At 45.0% G+C, this 21,081-nt stretch overlaps 1 protein-coding gene and 2 long non-coding RNA genes across 12 annotated transcripts in view; 2 read left to right on the top strand and 1 right to left on the bottom strand.

The window, feature by feature from the left end:
- The window catches only part of LOC310698483, a 30,373-nt gene extending 25,298 nt beyond the window's left edge, over window positions 1–5,075 (bottom strand). Inside the window, exons 1-2 of the long non-coding RNA XR_014521554.1 lie at window positions 4,996–5,075; window positions 3,650–3,696 (exon numbers count right to left, since the gene is read on the bottom strand). This is a non-coding gene — a long non-coding RNA (uncharacterized lncRNA). The remainder of the gene's footprint in view (window positions 1–3,649; window positions 3,697–4,995) is intronic.
- The window catches only part of LOC310698484, a 219,114-nt gene that overhangs the window by 55,341 nt on the left and 142,692 nt on the right, over window positions 1–21,081 (top strand). The window lies entirely within an intron of this gene.
- Window positions 787–21,081, top strand: part of NTNG2 (netrin G2) — a 124,226-nt gene continuing 103,931 nt past the window's right edge. For 2 of the 10 annotated variants that reach the window (XM_083485555.1, XM_083485556.1), the window contains exons 1-2: window positions 788–1,683; window positions 5,241–6,393. In XM_083485555.1, coding sequence (XP_083341681.1) covers window positions 6,181–6,393 — 213 coding nt within the window. In that variant the 5' untranslated portion in view covers window positions 788–1,683; window positions 5,241–6,180. Of the gene's footprint in view, window positions 1,684–4,222; window positions 4,336–5,240; window positions 6,394–21,081 lie in introns of those variants that run through there. The other 8 variants (XM_083485559.1, XM_083485558.1, XM_083485552.1 and 5 more) reach the window with 7 other exon arrangements.

Below are 21,081 nucleotides of genomic sequence, written 5' to 3'. Positions count from 1 at the left end.
AACATTTGCAGTAAATGACTATGCAAACAATTTGCATTTTTTAAAATAACTTATTTTTTTTAAAAAAAATTAACAATAAGAACAATGTGCATTTAAATGAATTTAAATACAAAATAAAACATGAAACTATGAAATCAAAGCAACACAAGTACAACAAGAAAAGAAAACTCACCCTAATCCAAAGTTAAATCACATATTTTAAAATGGAGAGAATCAGACTTGAGGTTTTGATTTTTTTAATGACCTGGGAGAACTTAAAGTTGTAGGTGACACACAAAGATGGTGCCAGGTGAGGTTCTCTGGGGAGACTGTTCTGTAACAGGGGTGCCACTTACTGGCAAGATTCCTTCTGGGGCAGACTCCCAACCTGATGCCCTATGGACCTCAACTTCCACAATCCCTAACCATTGGTCTTACTGGCCCAGGCTAATGGGAGTGTTAAGAGTCCAACAAAATCTGGAGGGGCCACAGGAGAGCATCCTCAAAGGGACCTACAGCTCTCTAACCTGCGGCAGCAGGCGAGGGTCCTTTGCGGGGAAAGGGCTTGTTCTGGCTAAATGAAGGTGCATTGGCTGAAGAGCTCCTTCAGCAAGACGCGGCTTGTCCTGCTTTTATGTTTTCTCCTCCCTTTGGGATTTACTTCTGTTTTCCTTTTTTTGTTTTGTTTTGTTTTTTGTTTCTTTCTTACAAGCGCTCTCTCTCCCTCTCTCGCACCGTGTCCCCTCCCCCCCCCCCCTTGCCCTGCCATGGCTGCGTTTCCTTCCCGGCTGCACCTTTAAGAGCGCCCGGCCGGGTGGGATGGTGCGTGGTGTGTGAAGGCAACACAGAGGAAGTTACGCAGCCTGAATCAGGCGCGGGGATAAAAGCTCTGCTGGTGATTGAAAGTGATGGCCAAAAGGATTTGAGGCTCCGTGCCTGAACTTGGAGAGAGAGAGAGAGAGAGAGAGAAAGAGAGAGAGAGAGAGATGCCAGCTATCTATCCATCCCTCTCTTTGCATCCATCATCTACCCGCCCTTGAGTGCCAGCGAGGGGGATCGGAGCCGTCCTGCCCGCAGAGAGGCTGAGCAAAGGAGAGCCAAGGCTTCTTATCTGCGCTCTGTGTGTGTGTGTGTGTAAAACCCTCCCCAGACCGACCCGGGAGGGGAGGGAGGGGGAGCGTCGGGTGGGGAGCGAAGGGGATGAAGGAGAGCGGGATCCTCTGGTGGGGCGTTTTCTTTCCGAAAGGAAAAAGTTGAACTTGGCTCCTCTCTCCATCCACCCTCCCGGGCGCTGCCATCGTACCCAGACCTCGCTTTGGAAGCCGAAAGGAAGGAAGCGGAGATTTTAAAAAGCGAGAGGAAGGAGAAGAAGAGAGAGGAGGAGAGAGGAAAGGGAGGAAAGGGACTTCTCTCGCCTCCTTCCCACCACGACCCCCCTTGGCCGGGCAGTTCGCTTCGTACACAACTTTGTGTATTGCAGGGGGGCGAGGATCCCCCAACGGCGTCCAGATCGCGGGCGGGACGCGCTGGGTTCCCGAGGGCACCCCGGAGGCAGCGAGCGAGGCTAGGGCTCGCCTTGCGTTCAGGGAAGCCATCCATCCCTCCGCCCTGCGCGCCGCCTCGATCTGGGGCTCTCTCTCTCTCTCTCTCTCTCCTTTCTCTCTGCTCCGTCACTGCGCCGGATTACAGGAGCTGCGGATGCCGGTAAGCCAAGCAGATCCCCAGCCCCAGCAGGGCGTGAGGGGATCTGGGGTGGGACGGGAGGCGTCGGCGCCGCCGCCAGCAAAGGAGCTGTTCTTTAGCACTCCCGGGCAGGCGAGTAGGGAAATTCCCAAGCGCCGCCGCCGCTGTTTAGCAGAGGGAGGAAAAGTTACCTAACAAGCGGCTCCTCCGGGTGGAGATGCGGCAGGCTTTGTATTGTGTTGTATTTTATTTATTTATTTGCTTTTATGGCTCTCACTATTTTCTTCTGAAAGCACCCTCTTATTATTAGCCCTTCCCGGTTCTCGCGGCTGACTTCTTCATCTAGGGCTACTTTTCTTTTGCCTCTGAGCAAAAGGCACTCAGGAGTCAAAGCAATCTGTATGGTGTTTAGTTACAGGTCTCTCCCCCTCCCCACCTTCTGACTTTCTCTTCTCAGCCGGCCTTTTCATCTGCTGCATTTTGACTAGACTGCCCAGCGGTTCACATTTAATCTATTGTTACTATTAGGTCGCATCCAGTGTTAATCCTACTCAGCAGAAACCCATTGAAATTGATGGGCACAATTTACTAAGGTTTCCATAAATTTCAGTGGCTCTATGCTGGGTAGAACTTCACTGGATTCAACTTCTTCTCCCTCTCCTTCTCCTTCTCCTAACAGTAAATAAATTAGGATTCACCCTCCTGATAACATCCTGCACACACACCCCTCTTTCTCACTCCCCCTGCCCAATCTTTCTCTGTAACTAAAGTGTGCTTTGCTCCATGCATATGCTAAAATTATTTACAAAATTATAAGGGCAGGGAACGACATACGCATGGACTTTTAAAAAACTCCTCATATTAATATTGATTGATTGGGCATAACTTTCTGAAATCCATCCACTCCCTACAGTTTGCTGTGTCTGCTGCTTCACCTCCTGGTGCAAGTTTTAAAGACATGGTCTCTAAAGTGTTTTGCCACTTGGCTTTTAATTTGCAAAAAACTTAATTTGTCTCTCCACAATATGCTCCCTCCCACAATGCCTAACTTTTTTCAGGTTCCTTGTCAGAGCCTTCTCATACACAAGTGAAGTTACTTGCAGATCTCTCCATCTTCTGCCAGAGAGTGATGTCATCCCAATTGATTTTAAGACCCCAAAAATAAGTTCGTGCAAAGCAAGGGGCAATTGTATGACTTCTTATTTCCTGTTTTCTAACCCGAGTCCTTGAAATATCTGCATGTAAAACATCAGTTTGAAAAGGGAACTGGATTTAAGGAAGGGAACATGGAACACTCTGGGACTAGAAATATATTGAGGATGGCAGCTACTTATGAATGAAAGTTTTGTTGCTTCTCCTGGGAACATAATTCCTTCTCTGAGCTGTTAAACATTCTATTACTGTGTCTGTATCTCTTCTGTGTAGCACATTTCAGATTTATTTTCTAACTTTTTTTAAAAAAGACGATTAAAACAACACAATCTGTTTGAAGAGGATAGGGGTACGCCCCAAAATAAGTATCCAACTCCCGCCAAACCGCTCCCCAAACAGATTCTTGTACAATCTGTTTCATACTCAGGCTTTCCCCCTTTCTTTAAAAGTACCACTTCTGGGAAAGACTACATTTAATTGCCTGGTGGAACAATCAAGTTTACTTTCTGCACTTAATTCCCCAGCAGGGCATTGTAACTCTGGGTTGCCTCTTTATTTCAGAAGCATGTTAATCCAATAAAAGAGAAAAGAAGGAAGTCCAGATACCCAGATAAAATCTAATTTTGTGGGGCTGGCTATCAGTCCCCTGTGACTGCCTTGTACTCTTAAAAGAAAATAAAGGCATTGATTCTGCTCTTCCTGGGAAGTGCAGTTTCTTAATAAATATCAGGTGAAGATTTATATTTTTGCAGTAGGAATTGAAACCCAACCTTAGCCAAGCTATTAGTTCCAGACCTTTTTCTTTTTTAAAAGAAAAAAATGACCCAATACTTACACCATGTTCTTTGAAGGCAATGCTGGCAAGCTCTTTCCACAAAACACCTGTGATATTGAAATGCGAAATTTAATAATGAGACAGCTTGCCTCTTTGGCTTTCCACGAATACACACCAAATCAGTTTTATATTGTCTGCTGGGAATGTGTAGCATTTAACAAATGCAGCAACATAGCAACTGATATTATAGATGCCTTTCCTTTCCTTTCCTTTCCTTTCCTTTCCTGTCAACCTGCTCCAGTGTAAAATTTTGATATTTCTACATTTCTGAAAATAGATTTGTCAGTTTGTCAGCTTGTTTTCCCCATTTTCAACTCTCTGCCACCATCCCCAGGCCCAATCCAAAACTAAATGTGGGTTTGGGATGACAAAACTATTACGCCTCTTATGTTATCACAAGAGCTCATGACAAATCTGATGTGATAAGGAAATTGTTTCATTTAAAAAAAAAATCACTGAAAAGGCAGACATGATGTCAGCAAGGCTTATAGAGCAATTTCTGTCTCACTTTGCTTCATTATTTCCTCCCCACCCCCAATTTACTCATGACTTTAAAAATAGCAACCAGACTATCTTTCTTTGGGAGTTTATTCTGGGCCAACGCAGTTCAGAAAGGTGCCTCTAAACAGCTAGAGGGCAAAGCATAGAAGACGGGTCTTGCTTTTTTATCTGACTATCTTGATCAGGTTAGCTTTCAGCCTTTTATTATTATTTTTTAAAGGGGAGAAAAAGCATGCTTACTGAATAGGTGTGCCATTTCCCGTCTCCTTCTCCCCCCCTTCCCTCCTCCCTTAATGTGCATGGAGATGTAACTGAAGATTTTGCATAGAAAATGTAGACTAACCAATAAATAAATACTCTGCATATCTTATTCAAGTGGTCTTTTCATAGGGTTGAGAAGTTGTAGAAGGGATGGGAAATTTAGTCTGCAATCAGGCTTTTCTCCAAACGCCACCATACTTTGTAGAATCTGCAATGGGATTTTGTGTGTGTGTGTTTGTGTGGGAGCAGTTTTGGCTTTGCAATGTGAGTGTTCATATGTGTGTTTTGTTCTTAGTCATTTTGATTTATGATTGAGGGTTTTTGGGTTGTTATTTTTCATATTTTTATAATGGCTCTATTGGAATGGGAGTGGGCAAGACTGCAGAGATGTTGAATTAAAGTCCAGTGAACAACGGGAGAGGTCACTGCTCTTTGTGTATTAGGAGAGCCTTAAATATGATTAGTCCTTCAAATTGTTTTTTATTAAATTTCATTGATCAAATAAATCCTCTGCATGGAGGCTGGACTTGTGCCTCTGTTTGTCTGGTTATGTTATTTATTTAGCTTGGCTCTTTAAGACTTACCCATTTTCCTGTCAGGCCTCCATGCCTTGTCTTGCCTGTTCATGGTCCATTCTTCTTTTTCTTTAGGGGCTGTAATTTTTTCATCTGTCTGTTTATGGTAACAGAGATGTGACAATTCTGAGAAAAGCCTTTGCATAACCCACATATAACGTTAACAACCTTGAGAGTTACGCTCTCCCTTAAAACATTCTGTGGGGAACTCTCTTTTGCAGGTTTGACTTTTTCAATTTTTGTTGTGGTTTCAGGCAGTTTTCGCGAAGGAGTTAGCTGCTTTCTCCTTATGTCGTCAAGGAGAAGCAAGAAAAACTCAGGAGGATCCTCAGTCTGTAGCCGGAAGCTTTGGATACTTTGCGATAAAGTTGGTGGAAGCCAGCAGTAGTTTTCTATGAGTGCCTCCCTTCTCTTGAAAGAAGACAAAAGCACACCAGAAAACACCCACAGATATATCCAATTTTTGTTTTTTGTTTTTAAAAATAGATAGGCCACAGCTCCATCAACAGTGGACAAATTTGCCAAGTCAAACTTCTCTTGAGCCACACACTTACTTTCAAGGAAATTGTACTCCCAAAGATTTGATTAATGCCCTTTCCATGTTCCATATCATGCTACATTATTTTTTTACATAAAATATTTTTCCCCTTAAAATAAAACATAGCATATTGCAGCTTCAAAGCACTTTAGAAAGCTTCACGTTGTAGCAGATGGGGAAATAAGATTGAAGAAAACTTGATCTAGCCCCAACCGCATTGCCTCCTTCTACCCCCCTCCTTCACTGATCAAATTTCGTCATAGAATCAGAACTCGATAGTTCTATCGATTGATTGAGGAGAGTCACCTCTAGATATTTTCACACTGATTTGGATGATCATTTATGCGCACACACACACACACACACACACAATGAAGTTAAGGAAGACTTTTGATGACTGATCAGCAGGCCTGGAAAGTTTTGCCCAAATTCTCTGAACAAGCTCATCTAGAAATGTATTGGCTGTAACAGAGACTTTCTTCTTGCCTAAACACGCATTTCAAGCGTCATCACCTGGACCTCCTAAGTGTTTGCTGTTTGTATTAGATGTGGAGTTTCCATGCTGATCCCGAAAGCCTCCCCTTGCCAGGATCTGCCTTGCTCAAAACTTTAGGCATCTCCTTTGCCCAGGATCCTTGCGCTTAGTCACAGCTGCCATGCTGCACCACGCTGCTTTCTTATTGCACTGCCTCCCACTGGTCATGGGACAGTATGACATCTGCAAATCCTGGGTGACCACAGACAATGGGCCAATGTGGGAATTTTACGCTTGCCAACCCAGGGCCGTGCCCATGAAGGAATACGCAACAGTACGAGTGGAGCCATCAGGAATCACCTGTGGGAACCCACCCCAGAAATTTTGCACTCATGTGAGTAGAAGTATTTATATTTTCTCATAGCAAAGTGAAACTAATGTGTCTTAAAGGATCCTCAAGATCAGACACAGTTGTGTGAAGAGAGTAGGGTAAGTCAAGATATTGGGTTGTATTTAAAAAAGTAATTGAAATGAATGGGTTGTGTACAACATTGGTTAGAGTAGACCCATTTAAATGAAAAGACATGACTAACTTAAGTTTATCCATTTCAGTGGGTCTATTTTCAGTAGTCGGATACAACCCATTCTTTCAGAAGGGACCATGAGTGAGTGATACATCACTTGCTTTGCCTGCTGAAAGTCCCAGGTTCAGTAGGAAACTGTCTTGTACTGAGTCAATAGCTCAATATTGTCAGCATGGACAGTAGCTCTCATGGTTTCAGACTGGGGATATTTCATCTGTACCTGGAGTTGCAAGGGATTCCACCTGGGACTATAAAGCAGATGCTCTTCCACCAACCTATAGCCCTTTTGCCCCCATAATGGTATCTCCAGGTGTAGCTGGGAAAGATTCCTATCTGAAAATCCAGGAGAGCAGCTGCCAGTCAGTGTAAGCAATATTAGGCCAGATAGGCCAATGGTCTGACTAAGTAAAAGGCATCTTCTTATGTTCAAAAGGCACAACGCCTAAAATAAGTGGAGGGTAAATGATTGGTTTAAAATGAGGGGACGGAATTCGTATTTGTATTTCACAAACCTTTCAAACAAATGATATACAGACAGAAGGGGGAGGGCCGTAGTTCATGCGTTCATAGTTCATAGCATGCGTTTTGTATCCTGAAGTCCTGGGTTCAGACTCTTGAGATCTCCAAGTAGCACGTTATGAGGAAAACCTTTCTTTGCACTGTAAATCATCGTAGAAAACTTTGAGTTAGATGGCCTGGCTCAGTATAAGGCCACTTCATCTGCTCCCCTTGGCAGGGAGGTAGTCTGGGCATAGGATAGCTTCCCCTACTGTTATTACTGATGTACCTAATAGTTTGTGTTGCGCTCCTGATTTTAACTCTGTCTGACCTTGACCAAAGTCATCAGGGCCTTCATTAAAGATAAAGTGTTGCTGGCCCTTTCGGCTAACTGTATTGTCTCCTTTATGGGAACATGCATTGAGTGGTACTGGGAGGTAAGCTAGGTAGGTGCTTTTCCCACTAGTGTCATTTAACCATCCTGCCTGGTTGGTTAATGCAAAAGCAGTAGTGTTTTGTGCATGCTAACATAAAGCCCAAGGCATACAGACATTATTTTACCCACCTCTCACTCACTGAAAAGCGATGTACACACCATAAATTTCAAGCAGATTTCCCCCAAAGCATACCAGGATCTGTAGTTTACCCCTTACTGATTTACAATTCTCGGTACCCTTAACAAACTTACAGTTCCGGGGATTCTTGCCATGAGTTTTCAAAGTATGGTTGGTATGCAGCTAGGACTGGGAAGAACCAGGTTCAAATCCCCACTCACTGGGTACCTTCAACCAGTCGCTATCTCTCAGCCTAACCTACCTCATAGTGTTGCTGACAAGGTAAAATGAAAGGGAGGACTATGCTTGGGAGGGAAGCAGGGTATATAACAGACACAGTGATCTTTTCCCAGTATATTTTTGACTTGCTTAACCAGTCGTCTTAATACTTCACTTCAAGTGCAGATAGAGAACTTGTCCTGCCCTGGACAAACTTATATTTAAAAAAGAAAACAGCAGCAAAACAGGGGTGTACCTGGTGCAGTCATTTTGCTGAGGCAAAGCAAGTCCATTGCAGGGGTTTGATGGGAGATCTGCCTCAGGTACCCATGTAGAGCTACTGTAAAGAAAAGTGGGATGAATGAATAAAATGGAACTAGGTTTTGTTGAGTTTGGACGCACTGACTGATTTTGCAAGATCAGCCCTTGGCCAAGCCTAAGCACCTGCGCCTGAAACAACAGCAGATGGCTTCTCTGTTCGCTCCTGCTTCCCTTTTTCAGTTTCCCTATGTATCAGATTTTAGCTTGAAAGCTCCTTGGGGCAGGGTCTTATCCTTTTGTACTCTGTAAAGTACCATACACCAGTGGTGCTTTATATAATTAAATCAATGCTTCAAAGCTCATGGGAAAGCCAATTCATGTTAACTTTACAGTGTAGAATATAGTTGTGTGAAACCAGCCCAATTCTGGTTTTCTATCTGCTTATTTGTATTTCCACCTCTTTGTAGGCGCTTCAGCCCATGCTGGATATGGGAAAGGGCTGTAGCTCCATGGCAGAGCATCTGCTTTCCAAGCAGAAGGCTCCAGGCTGAATCCCTGGCATCATGTCCAAGTAGAGCTGAGAAGGTCTCCTTCCTCAAATCCTGGAGAACCTCTGTCCATCATGGTAGAAGACAGCTTCTTGTGTTCCTGTTAAGATGTCTTAGGTCTAGCCATATCATTTCACATAAATAAATATTTAAAGCACAGAGGTCACCATAAACAATTCCATTTTTATGGAAGAAATTTAGTCCATCCTACTGTCAAGCCCTTTGCTAGTTCAATAAAGACATTGAGGGGAATTGCTGCAGCTCAGGGATAAAGCAGCTGCTTTGTTTGCAGAAGGGTCCAGGTTTAGTCTCTGGCAGCCTCCACAGCTGGGGCTGGGAACACCCTCTGTCTGAAACCCTGGGCTGCTGCTGCCAGTCCATGTAGTCAATACTGAGCTAGATGGACCGGGGTCTGTCTCATTATAAGCAGCTTCCTGTGCTCCTGAGTTTGGAAGTTGTGTCTGCAGGACAACTTTATTATGAGTGACGAGGGAGTATTCATACATCTATGAAACCAATATGTGTGTGTGTGTGTGTAACATTATTCACTCTGCTTCACTTTTCCTGTTGTGAAATTAGAAGGCTAATAATAATGAACTATTTTCCTTGTTGGAGCTGGTATATAGAGGCATGTTTATGAAGTTACTGCTTTAAACCAGGCATAGGCAAACTTGGCCCTCCAGCTGTTTTTGGACTACAACTCCCATGATCCCTAGCTAACAGGACCAGTGGTCAGGGATGATGGGAATTGTAGTCCCAAAAAATATCTGGAGGGCCGAGTTTGCCTATGCCTGCTTTATATACTACTTTCAAGGAACACTATTAATAGCTCACTAAGTAATACAACAGTCTTGCAAATCAGTCTATAAAAGCTATGAGCCCATGGAAAAAGAATTACTAGCCTGCCTGTCTACACATTTGCCTAAGCTAGTTATTTCAGAGGTACTGAATTGCCTGAAATAAAAAGGGAAAAAGCCATCCCCCTTTCCAGTTCACAAAAAACTTTCTCCAACTGGAGGCAAACCTTACTTGCCACAGGGCAGTGGGCACACGGCTTCTGACAAGCTTGCCATAGGACATGCCCAGCTGTTCATTTGTTTTTCACGCCATTCATCAATCTGCCAGAAACTCTGCTGCATGAAGGCAAGTTGACAAAAATTTGGGGTCCTATTTAAGAAGCCTGAATGGCAGAGGGACTGATCCTGATCAAGGGAACACAATCTGTGAGGGATTTCAAAAAGAATGGGAGTGCTCTTGTGCAGCTCCTGCTCATTTCAGTTGTGTGTGTGTGTGTTGCAAGAGAACTTCCCTATGGATTTCATCCCATGTTAATTTGCGTGAAGTGAGGAACGAAACTATTCAGATTTCCTAGCTCTGGGCACCAGGATGTCCTGGGTCAGCTTTGACTCTGCTTGTCTTCCTGTAACACATAAATGGTACAGCCTCAGCAAAATGGTACTGAGGGCGAGAGTGCTGCCTTGCATAACTTAAGGCACAAAGATAATGATCACCCAAGGATCAAAGGTAGAACTCAGAAAAACCTAAAGGTCGGTTTTAGATCTCATTATCAGCTAGGGGCTGCTGAATAATGGATGGAGAGGAGCATTAAGGGCAGATTTTTCCCCCTTCCTTTTTTAAAAAAGAGAATTTATTGAACACCAGGCCTGTGTCTTTGTTGCCAAGCATTAAGAACCAGTGTTCGAAATGCTTGACATTTATTGGCTGTAATTACAGGCTGGGGGAGGAAAAAGAAGAAGACAATGATTTAATTTGGCTTGCTGGGTTTTGGTCTCTTAATCTGTTTTCAGTACTGTGGCTGAACTTTGAGGAGGTGAAGTTGTAACTGCGGAAAGAGCTCCCAAGCACATGCAGAGTGTAATTATCTCTGCAGGAAGATCAGAAGAGCTCTGCTGGATCACACCAAAGACCCATCTAGTCCAGCCTTCCGTCATCACAGTGGCCATCAAATGCCCCAGGAGGAAACCTGTAAACAGGACATGAGTGGAAGAGGCCTCTCCAAAGCTGCACTTTCCATTCCATGTTTTTCGAATTTGCTGGGCGTGGCTGGACCCTGATGGATCTTATCTAAGAAATGAAGCCTTAGAGTGGGCAAGCCAGGCATCTGGTTGGCCTCTGTGAGAATGGGATGCTGGACTAAGATGGGCGATTGGCTTGACCCAGCAGGCTCTTCTTATGTTCTTAAGCCAACTGAACTGGCGGGTGCAGGAGAAACCTCATGAGCACGTATCAAGGAGCAGAAGTAACAGGCCTCCAAACATCCTATTTAGTGATTATTCATAATGATTTGTACGTTGCTGCTGCTGGGGAGATCACATGTGATTGTACTTTCAATACTGTTTGCGCCTGCAAAAGTTTTGAGGTAGTCATTTCCAGTCAATGCTTATTCTGTAACTTCCTGCTGAAAAAATCCCATCACTTTTTATTTCACAAATGTTTCTGGTTTATTTTGGTTGAAGAACATGCTGCAGAATACATTCATAATAGAATACCAGTCTCTAGGAGCCCAGAGCTGGTAACAGCTTATGGTTACATCCACACCATACATTTAAAGCACATTACTTCCCTCAAATAATCCTGGCAACAGTAGTTTGCTAAAGGTGCTGAGAACTGTAGCTCTTTGAAGGGTAAACTACAGTTCCCAGGATTATTGGGGGGAAAGCCATGTACAGTGGTACCTCGGGTTACAGACGCTTTAGGTTACAGACTCCGCTAACCCAGAAATAGTACCTCGGATTAAAAACTTTGCTTCAGGATGAGAAATTGCGCAGTGGTGGTGTGGCAGCAGCGGGAGGCTCCATTAGCTAAAGTGGTGCTTCAGGTTAAGAACAGTTTCAGGTTAAGAACGGACCTCCAGAACGAATTAAGTTCTTAACCTGAGGTACCACTGTACTTTAAATACAAGGTGTGATTGTGGCATAAGTGAGATCCAGGCACAGCTCAAAACATCTTACTTCCTGGAGCAAGGGATAAGATGGTGCCATTCTCCACTCCCATACAAAATGGCTGTACAGTGGTACCTCAGGTTAAGAACTTAATTCGTTCTGGATGTCTGTTCTTAACCTGAAACTGTTCTTAACCTGAAGACCACTTTAGCTAATAGGGCATCCTGCTGCTGCCTTGTCGCTGGAGCACGATTTCTGTTCTCAATCTGAAGCAAAGTTCTTAACCCGAGGTACTATTTCTGTAACTTCTGTAACCTGAAGTGTATGTAACCTGAAGCATCTGTAACCTGAAGCGTATGTGACCCAAGGTACCACTGTACTGGCCATTGAATCTTACGTTGACACTGTAAATGAGGCCGTATCTTTTGCTGGGTTTGAGGCAGCAGGCTAGCTTCAAGAGCAGACCACATGGCACACTCAGCACTGGCGGAGGAAGGTGGGTGCAGGGGGGGGGCGCACTGCTCCGGGTGTCATCCCCAAGCGGGTGTGACATTCGGTGCTCCGCCTGCCCACGACTCGGACTCCCACACCTCCCGCGAGCCATTGGGGGAAGGGGTGGGGGGAGCTGCTACTCTACTTTGCTGGTTTCTTCCTCTCCCCTTCCTCCTTCCCATCCTCTCCCCTGCCTGCCTGCCTGCCTGCCTGCCTCCTCTAGCCGGGAACGTGGCGCAGCAGCTCCCCCCTTCCCCTGAGGGCTGGCGGTGCATCGCGGGCGGGTGGTGCGCTGTTGCCCTGTGCTCCCAGCTAGAGGAGACAGGCAGGCAGAGGAGAGGACGGGAAGGAGGAAGGTGAGCAGGAAGGGGAGAGGAAGGAAGCAGGATCAGTGGGTGAGCGCGTGGCTATCCCGCGCCTGGGAAGGCACCCTCTGTGCCCCTTGGGAATGCGCCTGCTCTGGGCAGCGTGGGCATATGCTCCGCCACTGACACTCAGCTCTCTCCTCCAACTCTACCCCTCGCGATCTGCCACCTGAGGCAGTTGCCTCATTCTTCTTATTGGCAAGGCGGGTCCTGGTGACATGTACTCCATGCTCTGGTAACTTTCAGACTGCATTATTGCAATGTGCTCTACATGTGGCTGCCTTTGAAGATGACTTGGGAACTTTGACTGATCCAAAATGCAGCGGCTGTCAGGGGTTCTATTTCAGATGAATTGCTTGCCAGTTTGCTTCTGGGCCCTATTCAATGTGTTCACATGAATGTTTAAAGCCGTAAATGACTCAGGCCCCAATTATCTGAAACAGCACCTTCTTTCCTACAGACTGTTTAGTTGTTAAGGTAATTCTTCTACCCTCATGGAGCTCAGAAGAGGCCTAGGATAGGGCATTATCTGGGGCAGCTTCTAAACCATAGAATTCTCCTTTCTGCAGAGGTGTGCCTGGCACCTTAATTATGTAGTTTCCTTTGTATGCTGAAGACACACCTTTTTCTCCTGCCCTTTGACACCCAAGATATATCTTTCTATTATTCATCCTATTCTCCTGACTGTAATTAGTCTCAACTGATTTTAATATTGTATTCTTAAAATATTGCAACCTGCCTTGGTATGTCATGGTGAGAGGCAGGTAAGAATTGAATAAATCATCATCTTGCGCCTTGGTGCGGATTAGTTGCCATATCTCCTTTCCTGATCTTCATCTGACCAGCTTAGATCTTATGGTGGAAGGGGTCAGTTGAGTCATTTTTGTTCATGTGGTTCCCTACCCCTTCACCCACACTTCTGCACGATAAGAATTTTTGTTTCTAATTATGGTTTCAAGTGATGTCTTAATGTTATTTAGTAGCTTTTATTGAATGAATACGAAAGGGACATGGGTGGCACTGTGAGTTAAACCACAGAGCCTAGGACTTGCCGATCAGAAGGTCGGCGGTTCGAATCCCCGCAACGGGGTGAGCTCACATTGCTTGGTCCCTGCTTCTGCCCACCTAGAAGTTCGAAAGCATGTCAAAGTGCAAGTAGATAAATAGGTACCACTCTGGCTGGAAGGTAAACGTCGTTTCCGTGTGCTGCTCTGGTTCGCCAGAAGCGGCTTAGTCATGCTGGCCACATGACCCGGAAGCTGTACGCCGGCTCCCTCGACCAATAAAGCGAGATGAGCGCCGCAACCCCAGAGTCGGTCACAACTGGACCCCCTGGTCAGGGGTCCTTTTTATTGAATGAATACACACACACATGCATACATACACACCCCAGTCTGGGACCTTGCAGTAAAACGAACAAATGTAAGTATTTCCAAAGAATAAGAATGACAACTTTTCTAAGTTGGGGGTGCCCTTGCTGTTGGAGGGTGCGTAAAGGGTCATAAATAAAGTCAGGGTAAGTGTGCTGCAGGCTGCATGGACTGGAAACACAGCCTTGCATTTCAAAATATCCCATTGTAGGCAAGCTTTGAATGTATGAAGGGTTTTTCCCCTCCTTCTCTTCTTCTGTTCTTTCCCTCTCATCCAACCCTGGCATGAAAGACATAAAGGGCAGGAATCAATCTGCCTTCACACACACACACACACACACACCCTTTAACATATTTCCCCCTTAAATATTAATTGTTGCCTTTTATTCCACCTGGCTCAGAGCTCAGCAGGAGAGGCATTTGATTTACCATTCACAAGCCTGGCTTTGTTTAAAGGGTCAAAAAAGAAACAGCAAAAAAGAATAGCCTCAGAGTTCTTTTGCGGCTACGCAGTCTTACAACTGAGGTGAGCCACACACACGCTCACAGAGCAGCAAACTTCACCTGAAAGGATCTCTCCCCTCCCCACCTCAATAACTGCATTTGAAGACTGACAAAGAGCCTTTGATAACAGGTTTTATATCACTGTAGCAGGTTCTGCTCCCCCCTCTCATGTCCCAAAATTATAGTTAATTTCCTTTGTACCATAGAACTCAGTGGTCTCTACCAATAAGTGGACAGTTACTTGCTACATTAGCATAGCCCATGGATGGGGAACCTCGGGGCCTGGGAGCCAAATTCTGCCCTCCAGGATTCCAGTCCAGCCTATGAGCTTATAAAACCTCAACAAAGACATTTCACTCTTCAATTCTGTTTCAGCAGAAACTCAAACTTCTGTGGCTCATAGAAGCCAGCAAGCCTCCTCAGCCCTCCTTGGGCAACACTGGAGAGAGATGTCCCATTTTAGTGTTATTGTTATTATTTGCACTTCTCCAAATGTGAGAGTTCCCCCCAAGCATGCAAACATCCCTATCTATCTTTTTTCCTCAGTTGTCCTATTTTGGATCATCGCGGGGGCACTGAGTTTGCCTAGTATTCAAGGTTACTCTTGTGTGCGATGGGGCTTTCAGTGCTCCAACAGAACTTTCAAGGCCCCAGAGAATCAGGACCCGCCTCCCCGCCAAATGCAAACTTTTCTGGGTGGGATTAGAAAAATGGAGTGGGGTAAAAAGGTAAAGGGACCCCTGACCATTAGGTCCAGTCGTGGCTGACTCTGGGGTTGGGGCGCTCATCTCGCTTTATTGGCTGAGGGAGCCGGCGTACAGCTTCCGGGTCATGTGGCCAGCAGGACTAAGCCGCTTCTGGTGAACCAGAGCAGTGCATGGAAACACCATTTACCTTCCCGCCAGAGTGGTACCTATTTATCTACTTGCACTTTGTACTTTCGAAGTGCTAGGTTGGCAGGAGATGGAGTGGGGTAGGCCATAGCAATTGCTGAGGACTTAGAGAGGGAGAAAATTCCTCTGAAAAGCAACCTTCCAAGTTCTGAAGCCCATTCTATTCACATCTGGCTGCTCTTTCCACTCCACGGCGCATCCTTGCTGCTTATTAACGCCAAGGGTTTTGTTTTCACAGTTCTTGAACTCCTTCTTGTTCCTGTCAATGCCCTTCAGGCAGGGACACCTTAAAAATGAATTGTAAATTTCACATAAGATGAGAAGGAGGGAAGGAAGAAGGGAGAGAGAGAGTACATATGCCAGACAACAAATCGAATGTGTCCGTGATTGAAAATGGATGAGAAACTGTCCACCAGAAATACCTGTGCAGATGTAGCACATTTATGGTATGGCTAAAAGAAAAGAACTTTTATATGCAGACTTGCCCAAGTTGCATAATTTTGGACCCACTGCAGATTTTCACTTTTCTTGGCACAGAATTTTAATGTGTTTATTTAATGTAGCTGGGATAGTGGGGGTGGCTTCTCTGCCCCTGAGCCCACCAACCATATTTCCATTGCAGGCCTGTTTGTATTAGCATGTCTGTGAATGAATCTCTCGTCCCTTGTGCAGGTGGTGCTTCTTTGATACAGGAATGGAGCTCTTAGCATTATTGATGGGAAGGAGGGGCAGAGGAGTCTTTTGGTGGTGTCAGCAAGCTTTATTTTACCAGTAAATGGAGGCTGTTAATTTTGGCTCCAGTGTGTGGAAGATGCTGAGGGAAATGAGTGGGAAGCAGAATGGGTGTAATTGGGAGAGGGGGAGTATTTGCTTGTTTACCTATCAGTGATGCATTCACCTAAATTTTATTCCACTTTTTGAAGAACCTTTCCTAATTTTGCCAACTCTACCGTGCTTTTGTATTAATACCATTTCTTGTTAGTTTTCATTTTACATGTTTCTAGAGGTGTTGGGATTTCTCTTCGCTTGTAATAATATTTTATTAAATTTTATCAACAAAAAGATACAAAAACAGGAAATACAAAATCACAAAATACAAAAATACAAACATTAAACACACACACACAAAAAAACAAAAAAGGGAGAAAAAAGAAACACACAGAAAAAAGAAAAGAAAAACAAAACTCCCTATTTTTTAACTTCTCATCTTTAGTTAACTTATTTTCCTGACTTCCTCACGCCTCCCTTTTTTGTATCCCTCTTTTAAAATTGGTTCAGCAAATTCATATTCAATTAGTTTGTCTAATATCAATCCCATCTTACATTTAACCTTGTTGCTAGAACCCCTTCAGTTCATTTCAACGTCATCAGCATTCAAAAATTTTACAGTGTTTCTGTAAATAAGTTTTAAATTTCCTCCAATCTTCTTCCACCGACTCTTCTCCCTGGTCTCGAATTCTGCCAGTCATTTCCGCCATTTCCATGTAGTCTATTAATTGCATTTGCCATTCTTCCAAAGTGGGTATGTCTTGTGTCTTCCATTCTCTTCGCTTGTAGAAACACAGGTGTAACGTTCAAGGGGATTGGAGTTCTCAGTCAGTACTATATGTGTGTACTTGAGCTGTGCATGTGAGCCTCCAGTCTGATTCAGGGCCTGATCCAACCTGGATCGGATTTAGGGGCCTTGCACATTCATACGGATGGAAGGTGTCAGGGAAGGAGACATGCCTCTTCCTCCCCCCTCCCCCAGTATATTTAATCAGGGTTGAAAACCCTAATTAAACATGTGTTTGGGAGTGGGAGAAGGTGCACACAGGTTACCTTGGTGTCCTTCTCATTCCTCTCCTCACCACTAGACCACCCATCTTTTGACAGCCCTGGATCACTCCATGCAGACTGATCCAACCCAGAGTGACCCAGGGCTGTTGATGCAGACAAATCCCATGCTGACTCAGATCAGACCAGTGCACAGCCCCAGTATGTACTCCACTCTAAAAAGAAACAAAGTTTTAAGAAACCTATGTTTTAGCATAGGGCTGGCGAAGGGCCCATGGATCAAATGTGATCCTCCAGACAGCTCTTATCTGGCCCTTGGGATACTGCTCAGGCCACACCCACTTCTCAGGCCACTACCGCCCCTCAACAACTATGCTCTGCATCCTCCTCAAGTGCTCCGACATGTGCTGTTGAACTGAGATAATGCTTCTTGCTTGCCTGGAAGGCAATAGAGAGATGTTTACATGTCTTGCATGCATGTGACTTTTGGGTGGCAGGTGTCCTGCCTCAGGCCCAACACACATAGACAGAGGCTCTTATGTGTAAGTTAGAAAGACATCACTATTCAAGCAAGTAATGGTACAGGCTTAATAGTGGACACAAGAGTTTAAGAGGTCTGATTCAAGGCAAAGCGTTCAGAACTGGACAGCAGCAAGAAAGGTGTCCCAACAGCTTCCATGCATTGCTCCACCCACCAAGCTTTTAAAGAAAAGGCATGATATGTTCACTCACAACACATGCTCGCTTTGCAAGAGTGTTTGCAACATATTGCCCTTTGGTGTGGATAGGTCAGTTCTCATCTGCAGAGATAGTGCCTGAGTCTAAGTGATGAAGCGTCACCCTCCTGTTCTGACTCTCACCTCCTGAGTTGCCTCTCCCCTTGGTTACCCATAAAGGTAAAGGGGCCCCTGGCCATTGGGTCCAGTCGAGGACGACTCTAGGGCTGCAGCACTCATCTTGCTTTACTGGCCAAGGGAGCCGGCGTACAGCTTCCGGGTCATGTGGCCAGCATGACTAAGCCACCTCTGGCAAACCAGAGCAGCACACGGAAACACCGTTTACCTTCCCGCCGGAGCGGTACCTATTTATCTACTTGCACTTTGACGTGCTTTTGAACTGCTAGGTTGGCAGGAGCAGGGACTGAGCAACGGGAGCTCACCCTGTCGCAGGGATTCGAACCGCCAACTTTCTGATCGGCAAGCCCTAGGCTCTGTGGTTTAACCCACAGTGCCACCCACATCCCATAGCTCTCCACAATTTCCATTAAGACTGCTGGAAGGCCAGAGAGAAGAGCCAGCATCCCTGCTCTTCTTTCCAAAGTGACTAGAGTTGAGGCACATCAAGGTGAGCCCCCTCCTTCAACCCTGGTTCCCACCAATCAGCCATTCCCCATACCCTCCTCCTGCATTGTGACTTGCCAACCCCATGCCTTATCCTGATATCACTGTGGGGCTCATGGCAGTAGGAATGTTGTCTAGTGTGCAAAAGTAAGAACCATATATGTTGCTCCACCACTTTTGCTTCAGGCTTGCCAATGTTTTACTTCTGACCATAGCTACCTCTGACCCTACCCAGCACTGGCGTGCAGCCCCTAGTATGTTGCCTAGAAGGAAATATGTCTCATGGTCTGGGGGTGGGGGGAATCCTAATCCCTGCTTTAGCACACAAAAAAATGTAAAAACAGAGATCTTCTTGAAGCTGAATTCTACACCAGTATTTTAATGTGTGAATTCCAACAGGTTTGCAACATCCACATAGCCTCGCTGCTTGTGTTTCTCTGCCATGGCAGTTTCTAAACTCTCCAAAACCTGAACAGCTCTTGAAGATGTTAGAATTACTTATTTGTTGTGTCTGTGTCCTGCTTGTCCTCCAAGGAGCCTGCAGCAATAGCTGAACGCTTCCCAGCTAGTCTCTCAGCTTTCCAGGGAGTACTCAAGGCCAGAATTGCATAGCATTTCAGAAGCAGAATTGTGTCTAATGTTTTCAAGCCATGAACCCCCAGTTGTGCCAATGTCTGTGCTATCAATTACTGTTTTATGTGAATGGCTACTGTTAAAAATGTAATTATCACTGTTTGAAGTCTTTTCAAACTTAGTCTGGTTTCTAACCAATACACTGCATTGGCTCTGTGATGAAACTGTCTTAGAATTGTCAAGCATGAAAGCGTTTGGATATCACAGGATTTGGGATGTTGTGGTATGAAGGTTTGGGATCTGCTAGAGCAGGCAATGCCAACCTTTCTAGGCCTTTGTACACATCTGGTTGCCTTCCACCAAATCAGACTGAAAAAGGTTCCCAACCTCTGCTGTAAATCAAGAGGTAGGTGTGAGCTGGAAAGAACAGTTTCAAATGGATTGATTTCCATCAATCACTTTGGCTTTAAAAGCTGAAGAGGGTAAAGTGACTGTGTGTCACTATTAGGGATGGGCGAATCTATCAATTTCGTCTCTGTTGGTTTCTCTATTTTCCAATCAAAGATTCAGTTCTCCACCTTTCTGCGGCAATGTGTGAATTTTGTTTTAAAAAGAATCATCATGAAAACCAACATTTTAGGGATGATCTCCTAATAAGCACATTAAATTGTGTACAGTTTTGTCTAATGTACTTTCCAAAGGGTAGCTGTGTTTCATTTGTTCAAGACATAAAATTAGGTGGTTTCCTTAATCCGTTCCGGAAATCTGTTCTTAAACCAAAGTGTTCTTAAACCAAGGTGTGCTTTCCTATAGAAAGTAATGCAAAATGGATTAATCTGTTCCAGACTTTTAAAAACAATCCCTAAATCAGCAATTTAACATGAGTTTTACTATCTAACAAGACCATTGATCCATAAAATGAAAGCAATAATCAATGTACTGTATAATAAAACAGTATTGTAGATGATAAAAATGAAAATTAAAAATTTTTCTTACCTGCACTGATTATAGTCATTGTTTGGATAGGGGGGCTTTTATCCATTTCTGCAGTCAATCAATCAATCAGTAGCTGAACTGGGATCCACATGGATGCCCCCCCATGCTGCTGCGGGAAATGCTCCCTAGAGCGTGCGCCTCCCGCAGCAGCATGGTGGGAGTTCCGCTCCCGCAAACCAGCGGGTGGGTGGGTGTGCAGCTTCCCTCCCTCGCAGCTGCAGGAAACACTCTCCTGCTGTAGCGGCACTGGGGGAGTTGCGTGCCTGCAATCCAGCTGGCTAGCGGGCGCACAGCTTCCCTCCCTCACGGCTGTGGGAAACACATGATGACCCCCTTCTCTGCTGCTGAACAACAGAAGTGTGGCACTCAAAACGGAAGTGCACCCCCAAACAGAATATGTTCAGATTTTTTAAAAAGTTCCCTAACTGGAACACCTTCTTCCAGTTTTGAATTGTTTGTGCAGAGCTGTCTTACCCATAGGCACTAGGGGTGCAGGGCTCTCAGGGCACCAGGCCGAGAATCCGGGGCCTGAGAGCTGAGTCCTGGGAAGAGCCCGCCTGTCAGTTGGAGTGCCACGGTAGGCTCTTCTGCTGTGGGCGGCTCTGCACTGCAAGTTTGGAGGCGACCAAGCCAGTGAGACGCTGAGGCAGCAAGCCACTTGGGACTTGGGACTGCGCAACTGGGGAGGGGCACCAGGCGAATCTTTGCACCCCGGTGCTGCATATGCTTAAGACAGCCCTGTGTTCATGTTCCAAATAGTTCATGAACTAGGCTGTTCGTAGACCGAGGTTCCACTGTACAAACAAAATCAAATTTCTCCCTACCTCTAGTCACAATTATGAGTTCCTTGTACCAAATTGCCTCCTAATATGGCCATGTAGTTCACTGCTGGTGAATCTGACATTTGTGTTGAGGACACCTTTCTGTTGCCTCTTGAAGTTTTTTTGGATTTTGTTTCCTTTATCTATTGCTGGCAGGAGAAGGTTTTCTCTTCCACCCCAAAGGTTGATTCTGGCCACTCTGGAATTTGAGTCAGAGAACATACAAAAGGAAGTGCCACTCTAGGTCTTAAATTAGAACATGCTGTGTATATTGAGTTTCCCACACAAGCCTTAGTTAAAACAGTTCAATGATCTATTTTATACTGCCTAAAGCTGGACTCAGTCTAACAGGAAAATAGGATCCCTCTGAACAGCAGAGCCTGCT

This window comes from Podarcis liolepis, assembly GCF_965112155.1.
Source record: "Podarcis liolepis genome assembly, chromosome: Z".
Classification (NCBI taxonomy): domain Eukaryota; kingdom Metazoa; phylum Chordata; class Lepidosauria; order Squamata; family Lacertidae; genus Podarcis; species Podarcis liolepis.
The sequence above is the reverse complement of the archived record's forward strand: the minus strand, read 5'-3'. Positions and strand labels throughout refer to the sequence as shown.